The sequence below is a fragment of the Coturnix japonica genome, chromosome 2 (genome assembly GCF_054131305.1).
Source record: "Coturnix japonica strain WE chromosome 2, WE-NBRP24, whole genome shotgun sequence".
NCBI classification, from domain to species: Eukaryota; Metazoa; Chordata; class Aves; order Galliformes; family Phasianidae; genus Coturnix; species Coturnix japonica.
Window position 1 is genome coordinate 72,172,671 of NC_140664.1, and position 16,016 is coordinate 72,188,686.

At 43.4% G+C, this 16,016-nt stretch overlaps 1 protein-coding gene across 6 annotated transcripts in view; it reads left to right on the forward strand.

The window, feature by feature from the left end:
- Positions 1-15,805, forward strand: part of GFOD1 (Gfo/Idh/MocA-like oxidoreductase domain containing 1) — a 58,253-nt gene extending 42,448 nt beyond the window's left edge. For 4 of the 6 annotated variants that reach the window (XM_015854707.3, XM_085540218.1, XM_085540217.1 and 1 more), the window contains exon 2: positions 9,575-14,958. In XM_015854707.3, the coding sequence (XP_015710193.1) occupies positions 9,575-10,494 (920 nt within the window). In that variant the 3' untranslated portion in view covers positions 10,495-14,958. Of the gene's footprint in view, positions 1-9,574 lie in introns of all 6 variants that reach the window. The other 2 variants (XR_001553287.3, XM_015854705.3) reach the window with 2 other exon arrangements.
- Positions 15,806-16,016: the final 211 nt, after the last annotated feature.

Genomic DNA, 16,016 nt, shown 5'->3' on the forward strand with positions numbered 1-16,016 from the left:
CTGCTGGGCTCACACACATTTGCTTCAGCACAGAGATTCTTCAAACTCCACAGTGCAGGGAAAGAAGTAGAAATGCTCCAGCTAAAAATATCAGGGAGAGATAAGGTTATAAAAAATGTTCTGGGTCACATAGGTATCAAAGCCAGTGCTTCCTATAATCACGTAGCAAGGATTGTACTAGAAACTGCAATGCATCTCATACAGATAGTGTCACTGAATGTTTACTAAAGAAAGCCCTGAAATAGGAAGCACAGGAAGGCACAGGGTTTGCTGTGGTGCCATGTGAGATACAGACTGATATGACACTGCAGCATGTAGGTTTTCCTGACGCTTTCCCTATCACTTGGCTGGCGAGATGTATTTTTTCAAGGTTCTTGAAGCTTCCTGATCCTGTAAAATATGCAAAATAATGGCTGCATTAATTACATGCAGGCACTAATCTGTTGTTTCTTTTTTGTCAGTTTCTTATTTAGTACCTGATTACACATTGCTAGTTTTAACGGGGGGTAGAAAGGGTAGGCAAGAGAAACATAAGAAAATTAATTATCAGCCATAAATGTATCTGACTCAATAAGCATAAACAATTCTTTGTTGGAAAGGCAAGCAGAAAGAAAATGGAACTGCCTGTTTTCCTAATCCCACCAAAGCCTTTACAACAGCTGGGCATTTAGCTGTTGTCGGCTAACACAGAAAAAAACATACTTAAAGATGGATAATAATGCCACCTGAGAGTAGTGATTGGCCACAGGCTGTGACTTGATCACTATGGAAAAGGAGGGTATTACAATATACCAGACTGATGGCATGCATTTTGCACTAGAACGTGAATAGAGGAACTGAAAGTAATTGGAAGAAGTGAAGGACCAAATACAGGGACTTTCACTGAGGTTTTTATTTAGTCTTTAAACAATTAAAATCCCATTGAAATCTATGAGCATTTGGTCAAATGAAGCAGAATGATTTCCCTTTCTCAGTTTATCTCAGTACATAGGGGAGCCTTTCATTTATTTCTTGTGCAGGGAAGTACTCAGCAGGGATATGGTTTTGATGGCAATTTGGATACATAAAAAGCAAAGAGGAATTTGGGAAAGCCAGCACAGTTTGCCCGGTATACATTCTCCATGAGAGCGTGGAAAGCACCTGAGTAGGGCTCAGGGAATGTAAGTCTCAGCATGTTTCAGTTGCATGAACAGATAATCTCCAGCTGGGACCCCTGGAGCATTTCCTTGCGGTGTGCATCTGACTGGTTTGTCAGGGTGGAACTGCACCTTTAGATTTCCCAGCAGTTACAGTACATAGATTAAAATACACTAAGTCCTTCACTTATTTCATTCTCCTACGTTGTTGTTTGCATAAGTGCCTGCAAAGAAGTGATCGGGATGACACACCTGGTGGGATGGGAACCAAGGGTTGCACTAACCCATACTAGGGAAGAGCTGGAGACTTTTGCTTTGACTTGCAAACTGTGTTTGCATACACCATAATGCATGACTTAGTTGCTTTTCTTGCTCTCAAGCACATTGCCTAAGGATTTGGTAATGCACATTCCTTATAATCCCACATCAAAGGCTGTATTTGAAAAGGACATGATTAGCTGTGCTGACAGAACTAGAAACGAAAAATTAATACGTTCTTATTGGAAAACTTATGTATCAGTTTGGATACTGCTACAGCAGCATTTGTACCTACAGCTTTATATGCGCAGACATGGTCTCAGTCCGTAATGCTGATTACCAACTCTATGCAAATCAAAGTTAGTACTGATATTAATAACTGATATTAATAGATAATGAAAACTAATATCATCATTACAGTCTTCTCTTGTTCTGATTATCATCCTGGTTCTGCTCAGATGCCACTTGATTTCCTGCGGGCATCATTACAACCTCTTGGAGCCAGGAGGTGAGCTTGCTCAGCTCAGCACCACACCTTACCTCAGCCACCTACTAAGAACTCAGTATCTTTTTTTATTATTATTCCAAGCAAGAAAAACCAGTTCCCAGCCTCTCTTCCCATTTCCTAAGCTGGTTTTGCAGACTGCTGAGCCAGCTGAGATCGTTTCCCGGAACTGACAGCTCACAAATCTTGCTTGTTGTGATGGCTTACAGCTGCAGAGCTGTTGGTGTGGATTGTGCTTCTCCTGAGCTGGGTGCCATGGATGCCAACTGACATGCAGCTGTGTGCCACTTCCAGTGCTGGCAGCTCCATCTCTGCAGGGTGTCCCTTTTATTGTACCTGTTATCACTGGGGCGGGCTTGGTCTTAATTTACAGCTACAAAGCAGCCAAGGCAGAGGCAATTGCAGTTTTCTCATGTTTATTCAAATGTTTAGTTTTTTGTCTTAAAAGCTGACATTCAAGGTGAGGCTGGACAGAGCTCAGGGCAACCTTATGGAGCTCTAAGTGTCCCTGTTCATTGCAGGAGAGTTGGACTAAGTGACCTTTAGGGATGTCTTCCAATTCAGACCATTCTGCCCCTCGCTTTGGTGCTGGTGGTGTGCTCTGTTTGGGCATGTGTGTGTTTACTGTATTTAGTCCTTCATCTAATAATTGTGATGTGCACCTCATTCCATTGACTATGAAATATGACAGTACAAGTGTTTATTTACATCATAATATTTTGATGCAGAGGAAACGATTCAGGGTTTGTAGGATCTTTAGAAGCAATTGGTTTACTATGGCCAAATGAGCTGTTGCTAATTAGCAGTGAGGTGTATTGCCCTCTGTGTGCCTCCCCAGTCTGTTTCAGTTGCAAAGGGAAATCTGTTCCTTACATCGCTGTTATTTTACCTCACACTTGGAGCAGACGGGGAATACACACACATGCCCTATTAGAATGAATCAGTTCATGAGCTATGACTCAGTATGCTGCAGCAACTTAATTTTTTGCAGCCACTTTATATATCTGTGATTATCAGAGATTGTCTTAGCCACTGTTAGAGCTGTGACTAATGCCAATCTTTTAGGCAGGCATTCATCACCCAGATTTATCTCCTTGTCAAAAGTTTTGTTAAATAAGGTTTCCTTGAAGAAACATTGTCGTGCCATCAATTTTCCCCTGCCAGATCCATTGATTGAAATAAATGCTTTTTTTCTGAGCCATTTAAGGAACTGAATGACAGATCATGTGCTAAATATGATAAACACAACCATTGTTATTATAGTCACTCGAAGTTTTACTGTCTGGCAGTATTGACAGCAGCAGCCCCTAGTAAGAGCAGAGACACATGTATGTGCTAAGGAGAAATCAACGTCCTGTGTGAAAAAGCACTTGAATCACCCCACAATAAGTTTGCTTGTTATCATGAGGTGGCCCATAATGCACTCCAAGAGCAAATCAACAATCAAGTACTTTATCTGCTGCTCCTGCTAGAAATGTACACCCCATATTTATTCAGACCATTTTTCTCTGAGAGATTCCAAAGCTTTTTCTTGCTTTGCAGTATGTGATTCATCTCCAAATTTGATAGATCAGAGGAGTATCAGCCCCATTGCACAGCCTTCCCCAGTACTATGTTCCTCTGGTCTGATGTAGAGTTGGACAATAGCTTAAGTAGCGCTCACATCACTCTTTTAAAGCTGATAGCTTTAATCATCATTCCTTCCTCCTGCGCAGGAGGGTACAGCCTCTTTCTTCCCGTTTCACTGTTATTTTTTCTGCAGAATAGATGGTAGTGGGGCTCGCACCAGCACTGCACTGAAGGAGACTATTTAGAGATGTGCTTCTGAGGCCTGGGGATATTCCAGTGCCACTTGGGTATGCTGTGTTCCTCTATGCTGGTGTCTGCAAACTCCCATCTCCTTCCATGTCCTTCTTTCCTCCCTGTAGCATTCTTCCTTCTGTTCCCTGTTTTCCTCCCTTCCCTCTGCTACATTATCCCATTCTTTTGCTGCATCCCACTTAGGACTACAGAATCTGCTCTAAGGGGCAAAGTGTCCCTGTGGTCATCCCCTACAGCTCAGTGGAGGAAGGAGCAGTGGCACCAGGCAGTTTGTGGAGTTGTGATGAAGAGGGGTGAGTGCTCAGCAAGAAGCACTGCAGCAGATGAAGAGCAGACCAGAAAATGGTGCTTGGCCGGTGCTAATGATTTATGGCTTGTAGCATCTAAATTCTGTCTGTGAGAGACTGAAGAGCCAGCCCGACTATCAGAACTCACATTTAATAAAAAGCATTGTTCAGAGCCACAGCTCCCAAGTTCTGTATTAACATACAGTTTTCAAGAGGCAATCTGAACATCATGTGTCTCTCCGGTACACCTGAGCTAGAAATGCAGAGCAGCGCTGAACTGGTTTGTTCCAGCTTTAGATGAAAGGGAGCACAGCTCTGAGGTTATATTAAGAAGGGATGTGAAACAGAAACAATAGCGTCATCTGCTCTCAGTTCTGAGAGCTGGCCCCTGCAGGCAGCAGCTTAGGGCAGTTAAAGCTCAGATCGCTACCCTTGTCTTTGGGATTTCATAGGTATGATGTATTTGGGAAGGAAAGAACTTTCTGATTACCAGCCCTTGGTTTTATTTAGGGTTGTCTCTTAGGCAGAAGAGCACTTTCTGAGTTCCTGGCTAAATGACAGCATCCCAGTGCTGTGTTTGCAGATTTGAAAGAAAAGGATAGAAGGCAATGGTTCACACAGGTGTGAGGATTTCTAAAGTCATTACCCTCGATCAGTTCTGTATGTTTTTGCATATAGGTGTACACAAGAATTAATTTCAATTTGTAGGCAATATCAAAATGGAAAGGTGTTTTTTTTTAATACCTAAGGGGGCTGCATCAGCACAGTACCCTAGCATGATTAATATTGCAAACAGATCTCTGTCTAGTGTGGGAATATGCAAAACACTCGGCTTATATCAATTTAACTGCAGGGAACTGTGCACCGGCTCCTGGCGCCTCACGTGATTTGTGAGATAGCTTCTGTGCAAAACCAGAGAGCTGGCAGTATGTGCACAAAAGGAGACTGCTGCAAGTAAACTGTCTGAATGAGAAGTAGTGACTTCTGGTATGTCATTTTGTTCTGATTCTGTTCTGACTATGATATTTTATATTTCCCTGAGGAGAGGGCTGGTCTGGTCAATATGGCCAGAACCACCATTTGCAGCAAAGTAGAGCTTTTAAACTAAGTCTGCTACTTTGTTGTTGAGGTGGGCACCTTTAGGAAAGCAGCTGTATATCCTAGCTTAATTAGTCAGTGTTATAATGCTGGAAGAATGTAAATGAGGTACTCCTTGTTCATATGTTAGATGATACTGTTGTGTATCTTCAAACCACGTCAAAGGGCGCTGGGAATGAAACTGTGATCTGATTGCAACTATTAATATGTATACTAATAATATAGCACATGTCGCTGCAACATGTGTTATGAGCCGAGAATACAGCTGAGTACCAAACGTGATTTTCTCTGATTCTGCATAGGATCCAAAGGCAACAACAGCCGTAATGGTCAAGGTCTGAGAAGAAACTTTTGTCTATGTTTATTTATTGAAGCCATATTATATTAATAGTTCCTAGTAGCGGTAATGTGGATTGCCACCATTTGGATTGCAATTTTGAGTTAGCTCCTTAAAAAACAAAACAAAACAGCTTTAAAGAAGATGCTATCATCCGATATAAATGTTGAAAATCACTGGTTTGAAATAAGCTGGTCAGTGTGCTCTTCCACAACTCCTGTACTTCACTTGAGTGTTAGCAGCTCCCTGTAACCTTTAGAACCTTTAGAGGTGTGTTTTTCTCTTGACCAACTTAGCTTAGGCCACCAAAGCCTTACTTTCCCTTTCAGCCCTATCCTGACTAAGGTAGCGACTGCTAACTAAAGAACCTTTCTGGTGTCAGTGAGGGTTTTGGTTGTGTGCCCAGACACCAAAGAAAGCTCTTTTTTATTTTCTTGTGAATAGGAGGAGGAGAAAATACTGTACTGAGGCATCGTGTCCCAAGTTGAACAGACAGAGAAGTAGTCTTGCCACAGTTCAGCGGTGGATGCTCTTCTTTAATTATTATTTTACTGTGAAAATGCGTCTGTCCTTATTTAAAGCAGTCGGAGCAGATGGGAACAAGCTGACGTGGCATTTTCCAGAGCTGATGAAGGCTGTGCCTCTTACAGCCGCCACTGAGGCCTCAGTGCTCCCTGAGGCCTGGCCCAGGAACTCTTGTAAAACACTGAGAAGACGCTAATATTAGTAGTAGTTTTGTAATGTTCATTTTAAAGAGGAACCAAGCAGTCATCAGATGTTGTTATCTTCTGCTCTTGAACAAACAAACCTGATTCACTGTCAGCACAGGACAGTGGCTATTCATACAGAATCTTTGCAGTTCTGGCCACCTGTGCCCGGAGTACTGTGGGATGGAGTGGGATGGCGGCATGTAGCTAACAAAGTAGTTTGTGCTGTCTGCCATGGTGTGATTTTCAAGGATGTCTGAAATGGCAAACCACATTTGCAGAGCCTACACCAGTGGATATTGCGTATAGGTCAGTTCCCCAAGAGTGCTCCTTTGGAGCCTGCAGGCAGAAGCGCAGGACTGTCAGTGTTGAGAAGGATGGTCTTCCTTCCAAACTGCCTTCTGTGTGCATGTTGCTGTTTTAGAGAATGGCTGAAAGGGAAAGTGCCCTTTTTCCTTCTCCTTTTGGAAGGGAAGCAAAGGGAGAAGAGCAGAAAATGACGGTGTTTTGATCCTCCAGTTTCTTATTCTAGCTGCATAAACACACCAGAGTATTCCTGTAAATTGAATTAAGCAAACCTTTTATGTTCTCTCCCCGTTTCAAGATAGTTAAGGTGGCTGCTTGCAGATTTGCAGCTAGAGAGAAGACAAAGACACGTAGTGTGCACAGCCTCAAGTGCTGAGCGGTGTCATGCTGGAAGAGCTTGGACGAGCCTTAATGGAGTACAAAAGCTTTCTGAGCGCCAACCAGAAATCTGCTTAAATCCCTGACAGGGATGAGAGCACAGCATGTATTATCAGCATATGCACAGGCTCTAGGAACATTTGCATTTTGGATTTGCTGTAATTAAAAGGCTTCAAGCTTTCCAAAAAGGTTGAAATGGTGGAAGGAGTAAATGTAAGACTCCACATTTCCCCTGTCTTCATACAAATATTTAGGGCTCTTCCCTTTTTGTTGCATGATCTGTTGTTATGATCTATACAGCAATTTTTCTTCAATATAAGGAATGTGGAAACTCTTTAAGTTTTTCTTTATTTATCATTTGGTACATAGATAATGACAGCCCTGTTTCCTACCCCCATTCAGTCATGACTGAGCCCCCACCAAGCCTGGCCATGAAGCACACAGCAAGAAGTTTGTACCCAGGCTCCAGTGCCTAATGAAAGCAAATCTTTTTCCTCACACCCACATGTAGAGCTGCATATCTTGAGAGGTGGGTGCCTGCACAAACCCCAGATAAAATGAAACAGACACCAGGAAGACACAAGCTGAACTGGAGCAGAAAGTCAGATGTGTCGAATAGTAGTGAAGAGGTCAGATCATGAGGTGGTATCAATGAGTTCTTCAGGGAGAAATGGCTTTTCAGGAAGATTCCACTGTAGGCAAGTTTTGACTGGCTTCCCATATTTTGTTACCAGTTTGCCAGGCTATACTCTCTCTGCTAAGAGTCTGTGACTCAAGGTGGGCTATTATATTAGTTATCAGTATTGTGGCACAGCTGGATTTACCAGTTAGAGGAATATAGGGCAGGTGGATGAATGCAGAAACACATGCATAAAGTATCATTCAGAGGAAGGAAAAGGAATGCTATGAAGTTGGAAATGGCAACTCATTCACCAGTAGTAGTCTGAGAGAGGAAGGCGAGAAAGGAAGGCTGTGGCCATTGAATAGAGGATTCCTAGCTAGCATGAGAGGGAAATGAGTCCCTCTGTGCTTACCTGGTTGTGTAGTAGGTAAGTAGGTCAAGTTGAAGGAATTTTTCCCTTTTTGGCTGTTACTAGATGCGACTGCCGCCTTAGTGGTGACAGCCCTCCCTCCAGTTTCAGCTACTCAAATAGCAGCTGACAAAGACTGGGAATAAGCGGTGTGGATAAGCTGGTTATTGCATGTTTGGACTGTGACCCCCTTCTTCTTGCAGTCAGACTGTTAAATATTCATGTAAGCGGGCTCAGGCAGGTCCTTGCCATCTGTCTGTATTTATATGACTTCAACCAAGCAGCCCCAAAGCATGTAAAATTTTATCCTCACAACATCTCTTTAAAGAAAAAGGAATTCCTGTCCTGTCTTAAGGGAAAAGGAATCAAAACACAGAGAGATGGAGTGATTTACTGGATTTATACATCTGGACTCCCACCGACAGGATCCAAACTCAGCTCTTCTAAATGCCAGGTCCAGCTATAGTCCTGGGTTCCCAAGGCAAAGTTCATATTTAGTGCTATAGGGTGTTTTTGTATATAGCTCAGCTAATACTGCTCATTAAACATAAAAAATATCCAAGGATGTGACTATAAAAGAAAATGGAGCTCTAAAGAATTTTATTCTTCTTTATCCTGTGTCAAAAGTTTACGTGCAGGCCTTATATAAATGTACCACTCCTTTCTGCTGTGACATATGCCTCCAGTCATCTCATGCTGAACGTGGGAGGGTGGAAAGTAATCTTCCCTTGGTCACACTTCATGTTGCTCCCTGCAGACGAGTTTCTGCTGTAGGCTTCTGCCTGTTGCTTTGTTCATCTGTCACTATTTGTGTCTATAGATATCGAGAGAAAGTATTTGACAAGGAAAAATCAATATGAAAACCATTATTTAGGCATCTCAGTTTGCGCTGCGTTCAGCTGCATACCTTGATGGTCAGATAAAACAGGATCATTGTGCAAGCTTCAGTAAGCTGTGCACATATGGGCAGTTCTGGGAGGGAACAGATTGTCACAGTTACGTTTGACCTGTTTTAGAGCAATTGTGGCTCTCCCTTGGCACCGTGGTTGTGTTGCTGACATCTCTCAAGAGCTCCTTCAAAAAAGATGCCCGCCTTTATCAGAATAGTGTGGTGTTCTGTGAGAAGCAGCTCCTGCATTCTAAATTACGCAACAAGCCTAGTGCTTTCCAAGTCTCTGATGAAGGCACCTTGAACAATCAGAATGGGAAGGATGAAGGAAAAGGCCCTTGACAAAGCCAGGCCTGTCAGTGCACCACCTACTTCAAGTCACTGTGGACTGTGTGACTCATGTGCCGTAGAGATTTGAATCTTAAGCTCAGCTTCAGCTCTTGAAAGCCCACACACGGGCAGGGCATGACAAAAGAGATGTGAGTAAGATGGCAGAGCTGAGGGGGTTGGTTTTGCGTCTGTTCCCAGAAGGTAGCAAATGTGGGCTAGTAGTCCGCTTTACCTTAGCTTACTTTCTTATCTATCCAGACTGTCACCGTCATCCTACTTTGAGACATTATCACATTTATGAACAAAAAGGGTACATTTTCACTGTGGTACTCAAAAAACTGTTAGATGCATGCCAGAGGGGATATCTATGTCTTTAGCACGGCACTGAGATATTTTCTTTCGGGAGTCTTTCTCCTTGGCTTCGTTTGAGGCGATGAGTTTACTCATCAGTATATTTTTGTTGTTGATTTTTTTCTGTGAATGTTTTTCAGGCATTGGAAAAAACGTCATCTGTGACCGAACAGCGACTCCGCTGGATGCCTTCAGGATGATGACTGCGGCTCATTATTACCCAAAACTCATGAGCATCATGGGGAACGTGCTGCGCTTCCTGCCCGCCTTCGTGAAGATGAAGCAGCTGATCCAGGAGGGTTACGTGGGGGACCTGCTGGTGTGCGAGGTGCAGGTTCACAGTGGAAGTCTGCTGGGCAAGAAGTACAACTGGAGTTGTGATGACCTGATGGGGGGCGGAGGTTTGCACTCGGTTGGCACCTACATCATTGATCTGCTGACATTCCTCACAAGCCAGAAGGCTGTGAAGGTGCACGGCTTGCTCAAGACCTTCGTGAAGCAGACGGACCACATCAAGGGGATACGGCAGATCACCAGTGATGACTTCTGTACGTTTCAGATGGTTCTGGAAGGCGGCGTGTGCTGCACGGTGACGCTCAACTTCAATGTTCCCGGAGAGTTCAAACAAGACATTATCGTGGTGGGTTCGGCGGGACGGCTGATTGTCATTGGCACTGATCTCTACGGACAGAGCAACAACTCTCCTCAACGGGAGCTCCTGCTGAAGGACTCCACACCGGTCAGCAACTCCTTGCTTCCGGAGAAGGCCTTCAGTGACATCCCTTCCCCGTACCTCCGAGGCACCATTAAGATGGTCCAAGCTGTCCGGCAGGCCTTTGAGGACCAGGATGACAGGAGGACCTGGGACGGGAGGCCTCTCACGATGGCTGCCACCTTTGACGACTGTCTGTATGCCCTGTGTGTGGTGGACACCATTAAAAAGTCAAACCAGCTGGGGGAGTGGCAGAACATTTCCATCATGACCGAGGAGCCAGAACTGAGCCCAGCATACCTAATCAGTGAAGCCATGCGGAAGAGCAGGATGTCTCTGTACTGCTAGCTCCACTCAGCTTCTAGGAAAGAATAGGAACCAGACAGCTCTTAAAGGAAATGGTAATTCAGTCCTTTTGGAGGGCTTGGACATCTTGCAAACAGCTGTGGGGATAGGGGAGAAGGAAATACGGTGTTTAGATCAACTAAATCTGTTGGTGGCTAAATACCAAAGTGGAAAGGTCCTTAAGAATGTCCAAAATGGATAGGAGAGTTAAGAGCTGACTTACCTGTTTTAATAACAGTATTAGCTGGGTGATTGGAAATATATATCATGGACTCGTCTCCTGCTTGCAGGTGCTTTAGATTATCCAATTGTGTTTACTGTGAAAGGTTGGGAAGATCCTTTTAGATTTTCCTTACCTACCAGAGGGCTGTGAAGGTACTGTCATGTCATCAAATTTTCTGTAGTGTCTGACATGAATGGTTCCTACCATGACAGCTGACACCACCATGCTGTACTACTACACCTCCAACCAACACACAGACCAATGGGACTTTGTGTGAAAGTGTTGCGTGATGCAGAAAATTTTGGCAGCTCACTTTTCATACAGCTTTTTAGGAGCTTCTATGTGTTGGTTTAGTTAATTGTTTTGTCGTTTTCTTTTAAAGCACAATTATGTAGGAAAATGTGTAGCTTTTACAAAAAAGAAAGCAGCCCTCAACTGCAGTGCGTATGACCCATTATAGTGGGAGGGAGGGTCTTCTGTGAGCTCATGGTAAGCTTCAGTGTTTACTGTACAGATTTGCTGATCGAAATGGGTTGTGAAAAACCTTCGTGAATGGCAGGTGACATAAAAAAGTGCTGGTGGGCTTTATTACACAGCTGAACTCAAGCTAGTCTCGCAAAGGTTTACACACCATCTCTTGTGTGGGGGACTCACTTTTGAGTGAATTCATCTCACATTTTGGCTTTAGGTAGATAACAAAATAGTGGAAATCTAACCCCAAACCATGCGATACTTAGGCAGTTCTTCTAAACCTTTGTGAAATCACACTTGAGACATCCCCACCAACAATTCCGCGTAGCTCAACCAAGATGCTTTCACCTCCACCAAATGGTGCTCGTGAGTGAAAAATAAAAAGGGATGAGAAAATTTCCTGTCATTTCCAGGGAAAAAATCACCATCACCTATCAGAAGAGAGAAGAACCTCCCCCCCCCTCCCCTCTACCTACTTCAAGTGACTAGCTGCTGGTACTGTAGTGAGCATCCCCTGTCGTCAGTGTAGGGGTGGACAAACCTTCTTGATAAGTTTGTCCTGTCTTTTTTAATGTTTGAGATTTCAGTCTTGGAAGAATACATTCTTTCAGTTCTTAAGAAAATATAGTGAAAGGCACATGTATTACCCCAGTAAATGGGGATGCTGTTTTTCTGCATAAAGCTGCTCCTGGGCTTATGTGTTTACAGCACTAGGTCTTCAGATAGGAAAAAAAAAAATAGTAGAAAACAAGCATATAGCACTAAATTATATTAAACTTGATAAAACCGTTTCAGGATTCTTGTTCTTCATTTTGACTAGGGGAAAGTGGAGAACATTTGGACAGTAAAGAAGAAAATCCGACCCTCTTTCCTGATTAGTGTTGCCATTTGTGGTTAGGAAGAGTGCAATTGGAAAAATCCTGATTTCTTTTAAAAAGCACTTACAGTTCTGCTATTTTTAGGAGCGTTAAGGGCTTCTGAAGAGCTCCTTCAAACAAGTCCGTCTGATTGCTGTGTGCTCCTGCCTGCCCTGTTCCCAGTTTTAGTGCTGCATGATTTTGAACAGGAGGGTATCATTAGTGTGATTCATCTCATCTGACGCAAGCCAGCTAACAGTCAGGTATGTTGTCCCCATCAGCTCTGCAAGGACATGGTTGTCAGTACAATGAGAGCTCCCCAAAGGGTGATGCAGTTCATCCTTACATTAAGATAGAAGCAGGTGCCTACTGGAAACTCCAGTCCTCCTCCTCCGTCTGTGCAGAGAATCTTGGTTTTTAGGTTGCTAATGTTAGGAAACTTGAATCCCAACCCAAAATTATTATTGCATGCTTCATTTTTAAAGGGTATGTATGTCTGACCTTTCATGAAATATTCCCTGAAGTGTGAGAGCGTGACTGATGATGGAGTAATGTAATACCACAAAACTGCAGCCAAACAGAGAACTGTTCCTGTCCATATTGTTCTGCCAGCTTTAGAAATTGTGTCTGGGCTGGTCAGCTTTTGCAGAGGCCTCAGGCAAGCTTTCATCGCTCCTTCTTGGAAGAAGCTTTTGACAAATGTGAATGTTTCTCCTACAACGATCTAACTGAGAATTCCTGTAGTAGTGTCCGTGCCAACAGGAATTTCCTATTGTAATTGTCATGGTACACTATGATGTACAGTTTCAGCCCTTTAAAATGCACAGAAAAATACCACAGACCAAATCTGATCAAGAAATCATCCCTCTCCTCTGAAAAATGGAATTAGCCTGAAAAGGGATCAAAAGAGAGTTTTAATGTAATAAGGCAGAAATCCTTTATTGAAAATACTGGCAAGTTCAAGTAATGAATGTAAGCACAGTAGATAACCAATTGTGTCGAGTTACATATCAGCCAAAACTGGAACTAAACATGGACCAAAATGTTTGTGAATCTTGCTTCTTAGTGGTTTGTGCTGGAATTGCTGCTCATGTCTTTGCACCTTATTTTGGTTCATGAATGTGGACAGCTTTTCCCACCTGCATTTTACTTTTTTCTGCCTTGTTCTGGGTTTTGTAGTGCCAGCTGGAAGAAGATACCCTGGAATCCTAGACAACCCTCCTTGCAGTGAGCTGTCAGCAGGTGAAACACAAGGAACAGGGACAGGTCCTGACCTTAACCGTTCTATCTTAGATCCGGAGGTTTCAGTGACAGTCATCATCCACCCTCAGTGCAGACTTAGCAATTCAGAACTTGCTGCTTAGCAGAAATAAAATGTAATGCTTTGGTTACAGAGCCACCTGATACTTGTGTTAGTCCCTTACTGTTGGATCCTGTGCATCTTGCTGTGTGACCACAGCTCCTAGAGAGGCAGCCAGGGTGAGCAGGGGCAGGGCCAGGGGCAGGGGAGGCCTCTTCTTCTGACAGCAGCACAGATCTTAGGCTAGATTGTGGTGAACCGTTACCTAACTGGGATGGCAGCAGTGACTGCATACGTTCAGGATTGTATGACAATTTTTCCATTCTCTAGGTGGTGAAGATACTGTAGTTCCAAATGTAAAGATGCTTAACTTCCACCTGGCTTAGAGGAGCCAAGAATTGGTTTATTTATAGAATGTACCACTGTTCTAAAAATAAACGTTGCTTTATAGTCGGGGATCTTCCTTGGCAGTATGAAGCCCTTTGCTCTTTTGGTACAGCTGAAAAGTACATTGGATTGCACTAAGTAGCCTCTGTAGTTCCTGCTGGCTTAGAGAATTTGGGCAGCAGTTAGAAGAGATGTGCTTGATTGAACTCAAAAGCAGTACCACACCAGGGAACATACATTTGGAATCGCACTTTTAATGCTGTTCTTTAATGCTGTGCCACAGTGTGTGAGATGACGCTGCTAGAACTGGTGCAGGCCTAATAGCCAAACTGAGGCTGCTGCTGGAATTTACAGTAGCCCCCAAATGAGCTTGTTCATACACTAGATGATAAAGTTAATTCCTTTTTCCCAGGGCTGCTGTTGAGAGGCTCTTTCCTTTGCCATCTACCTGTGCACATAGGATACTGAACGTTATGGTCTGTTGCCAAAGACGAAAAGAGCCAAAGGGGAGATCTGGGGTGAAGTTCTCTTCTGCTTTGTAGGAGCCTCTTCCAGTGTTGGGATGGTCAGCTGAAAGATGATGCCTTGTTTTCAATGGGAATCAGATTGGGCTTCACAGCAGGGGTAGTAGGGCACCCCTTCCCCGTGTCCCTGTGCTCGTGTTAGATGCGTGCACAGCCTCAGTGCTGACCTCAGTGAAGTCCTGCATGGAAGTATAAGACCTCTGCAAGAGCTTTGGGTTTTCCTATATCTAATATTGTGCATGTGTTAAATTAGTAGTACTTTAGCTGTGTAGATAAAAAATACCGAGTAGAGATGGTATGTCCTTACCCATGCAGCCAACAAGGCAGAGAATCAGGGCTTGCGTAGACAAGTTTAGGCTCAGGATGGACTTTTGCGGAGTTCATCCTTGGCTTTGGCTGAAAGCATGAGAAATTCCTGCCCAGCCAGCACCGGGCAATCAGAGGCACTCTCCACTTTGCACTTCATGTTTCCTTCTTCTGAATGGCTTTCAAATCATGGTGACTGTGCAGGTGAATAGCTTGTCCTGGGAGTTCAGCTGTTCAGAGAAGGAGGCTTTTCTGCTGTGTGCGATCACAGCACAAAGACAATTCAATTTGTGTTACCTTCTTTATTTCCACATGCAGACAAAAGTGGAAAAGACCCAGACAAATTAAAACGATTCTCTACCAAAAAAAAAAAAAAAAAAGGAAAAAACAAAACAAAAAGCTGATTTTATTTCATGGGTAAAGATAAACACAAGTAGTAGCTTGATGGTGTCCTTGCAGAGTCTCTTCCATGTGAAGTTGTGTATTGACAAAGGTGTAAGCGCTCCCAGCAGATGTTTGGCTTTGTGCAGATACTTAACACATTGTCTTGGCGGTCCATTGGCCCAGTGATGTACCTTTAAGTCCATATGAAGCACAGCACTGGGCTGTTTGACCTCTGCAGCACTCTCTGGGTATTCAGGACTGGTTGTGGAATGGCAGGATTGTTCAGGATGGCAGCTTCTTGTTATTGAAGTTGTTACTTGAGGGGAGCAAAGCTTGTAAACTTTAGAGATGACGTATGACTGAACAATCATTGGCAGTTGTATCTGCTTTAAAATTTCCACTCTCTCAAGCTGCTGGATGGATGATGTCCAGTAAAAACAATTTCCCCTTCACAATCACTGCCTGCTTCCATTTTCCTGATGAAAAGAAGAAATTTTCAGTAGACAGGACTATACATAACGCTGCATTCATCAACCAGTGTCATAACCTCGTGACTTACTGAGTGTATGAAGCCAGAGCCCAGGCAATGAACGACTTTTTCAGAGCCTTCAAATCAAAGCAGTGGGGTTGAAGAGTGATGGGTGTCAGTGTGAGTCAAACTGAAATAGCTTTTATTCATCATTTTCTGTTGAATGAACAAACAAAATAGTTGTGGTCAATCCAAAACTGAACACAACGCATGCAGAAGGCCCTTTGTTTTTTGGGTTTGGGTTTTTTTTTGTTTTAATTTTGCTTTTGGGATTAAGTTCCATTTCTAAAGAATGCTGTTTTGAAGTAAAGTTACTTGAAAAAAACAAAACCCTTTTATTATGTTCGGGCATATGTGAAATTAACAGTTCAGGGTTGTGTTTTTTTTCTTGTTTTGCTTTAGGTTCATGCTAAAACCCCATACCTGTTTGGTGGATATCAAGGGCAGGTCCAGCTCTGAACCTGCACCCTTGCAGTGTCACGCAGTGACCCCCTTCCAGCATTTGAATTTGGCCATGTGGGTTTCATTTGTATCTTCTTGTGGC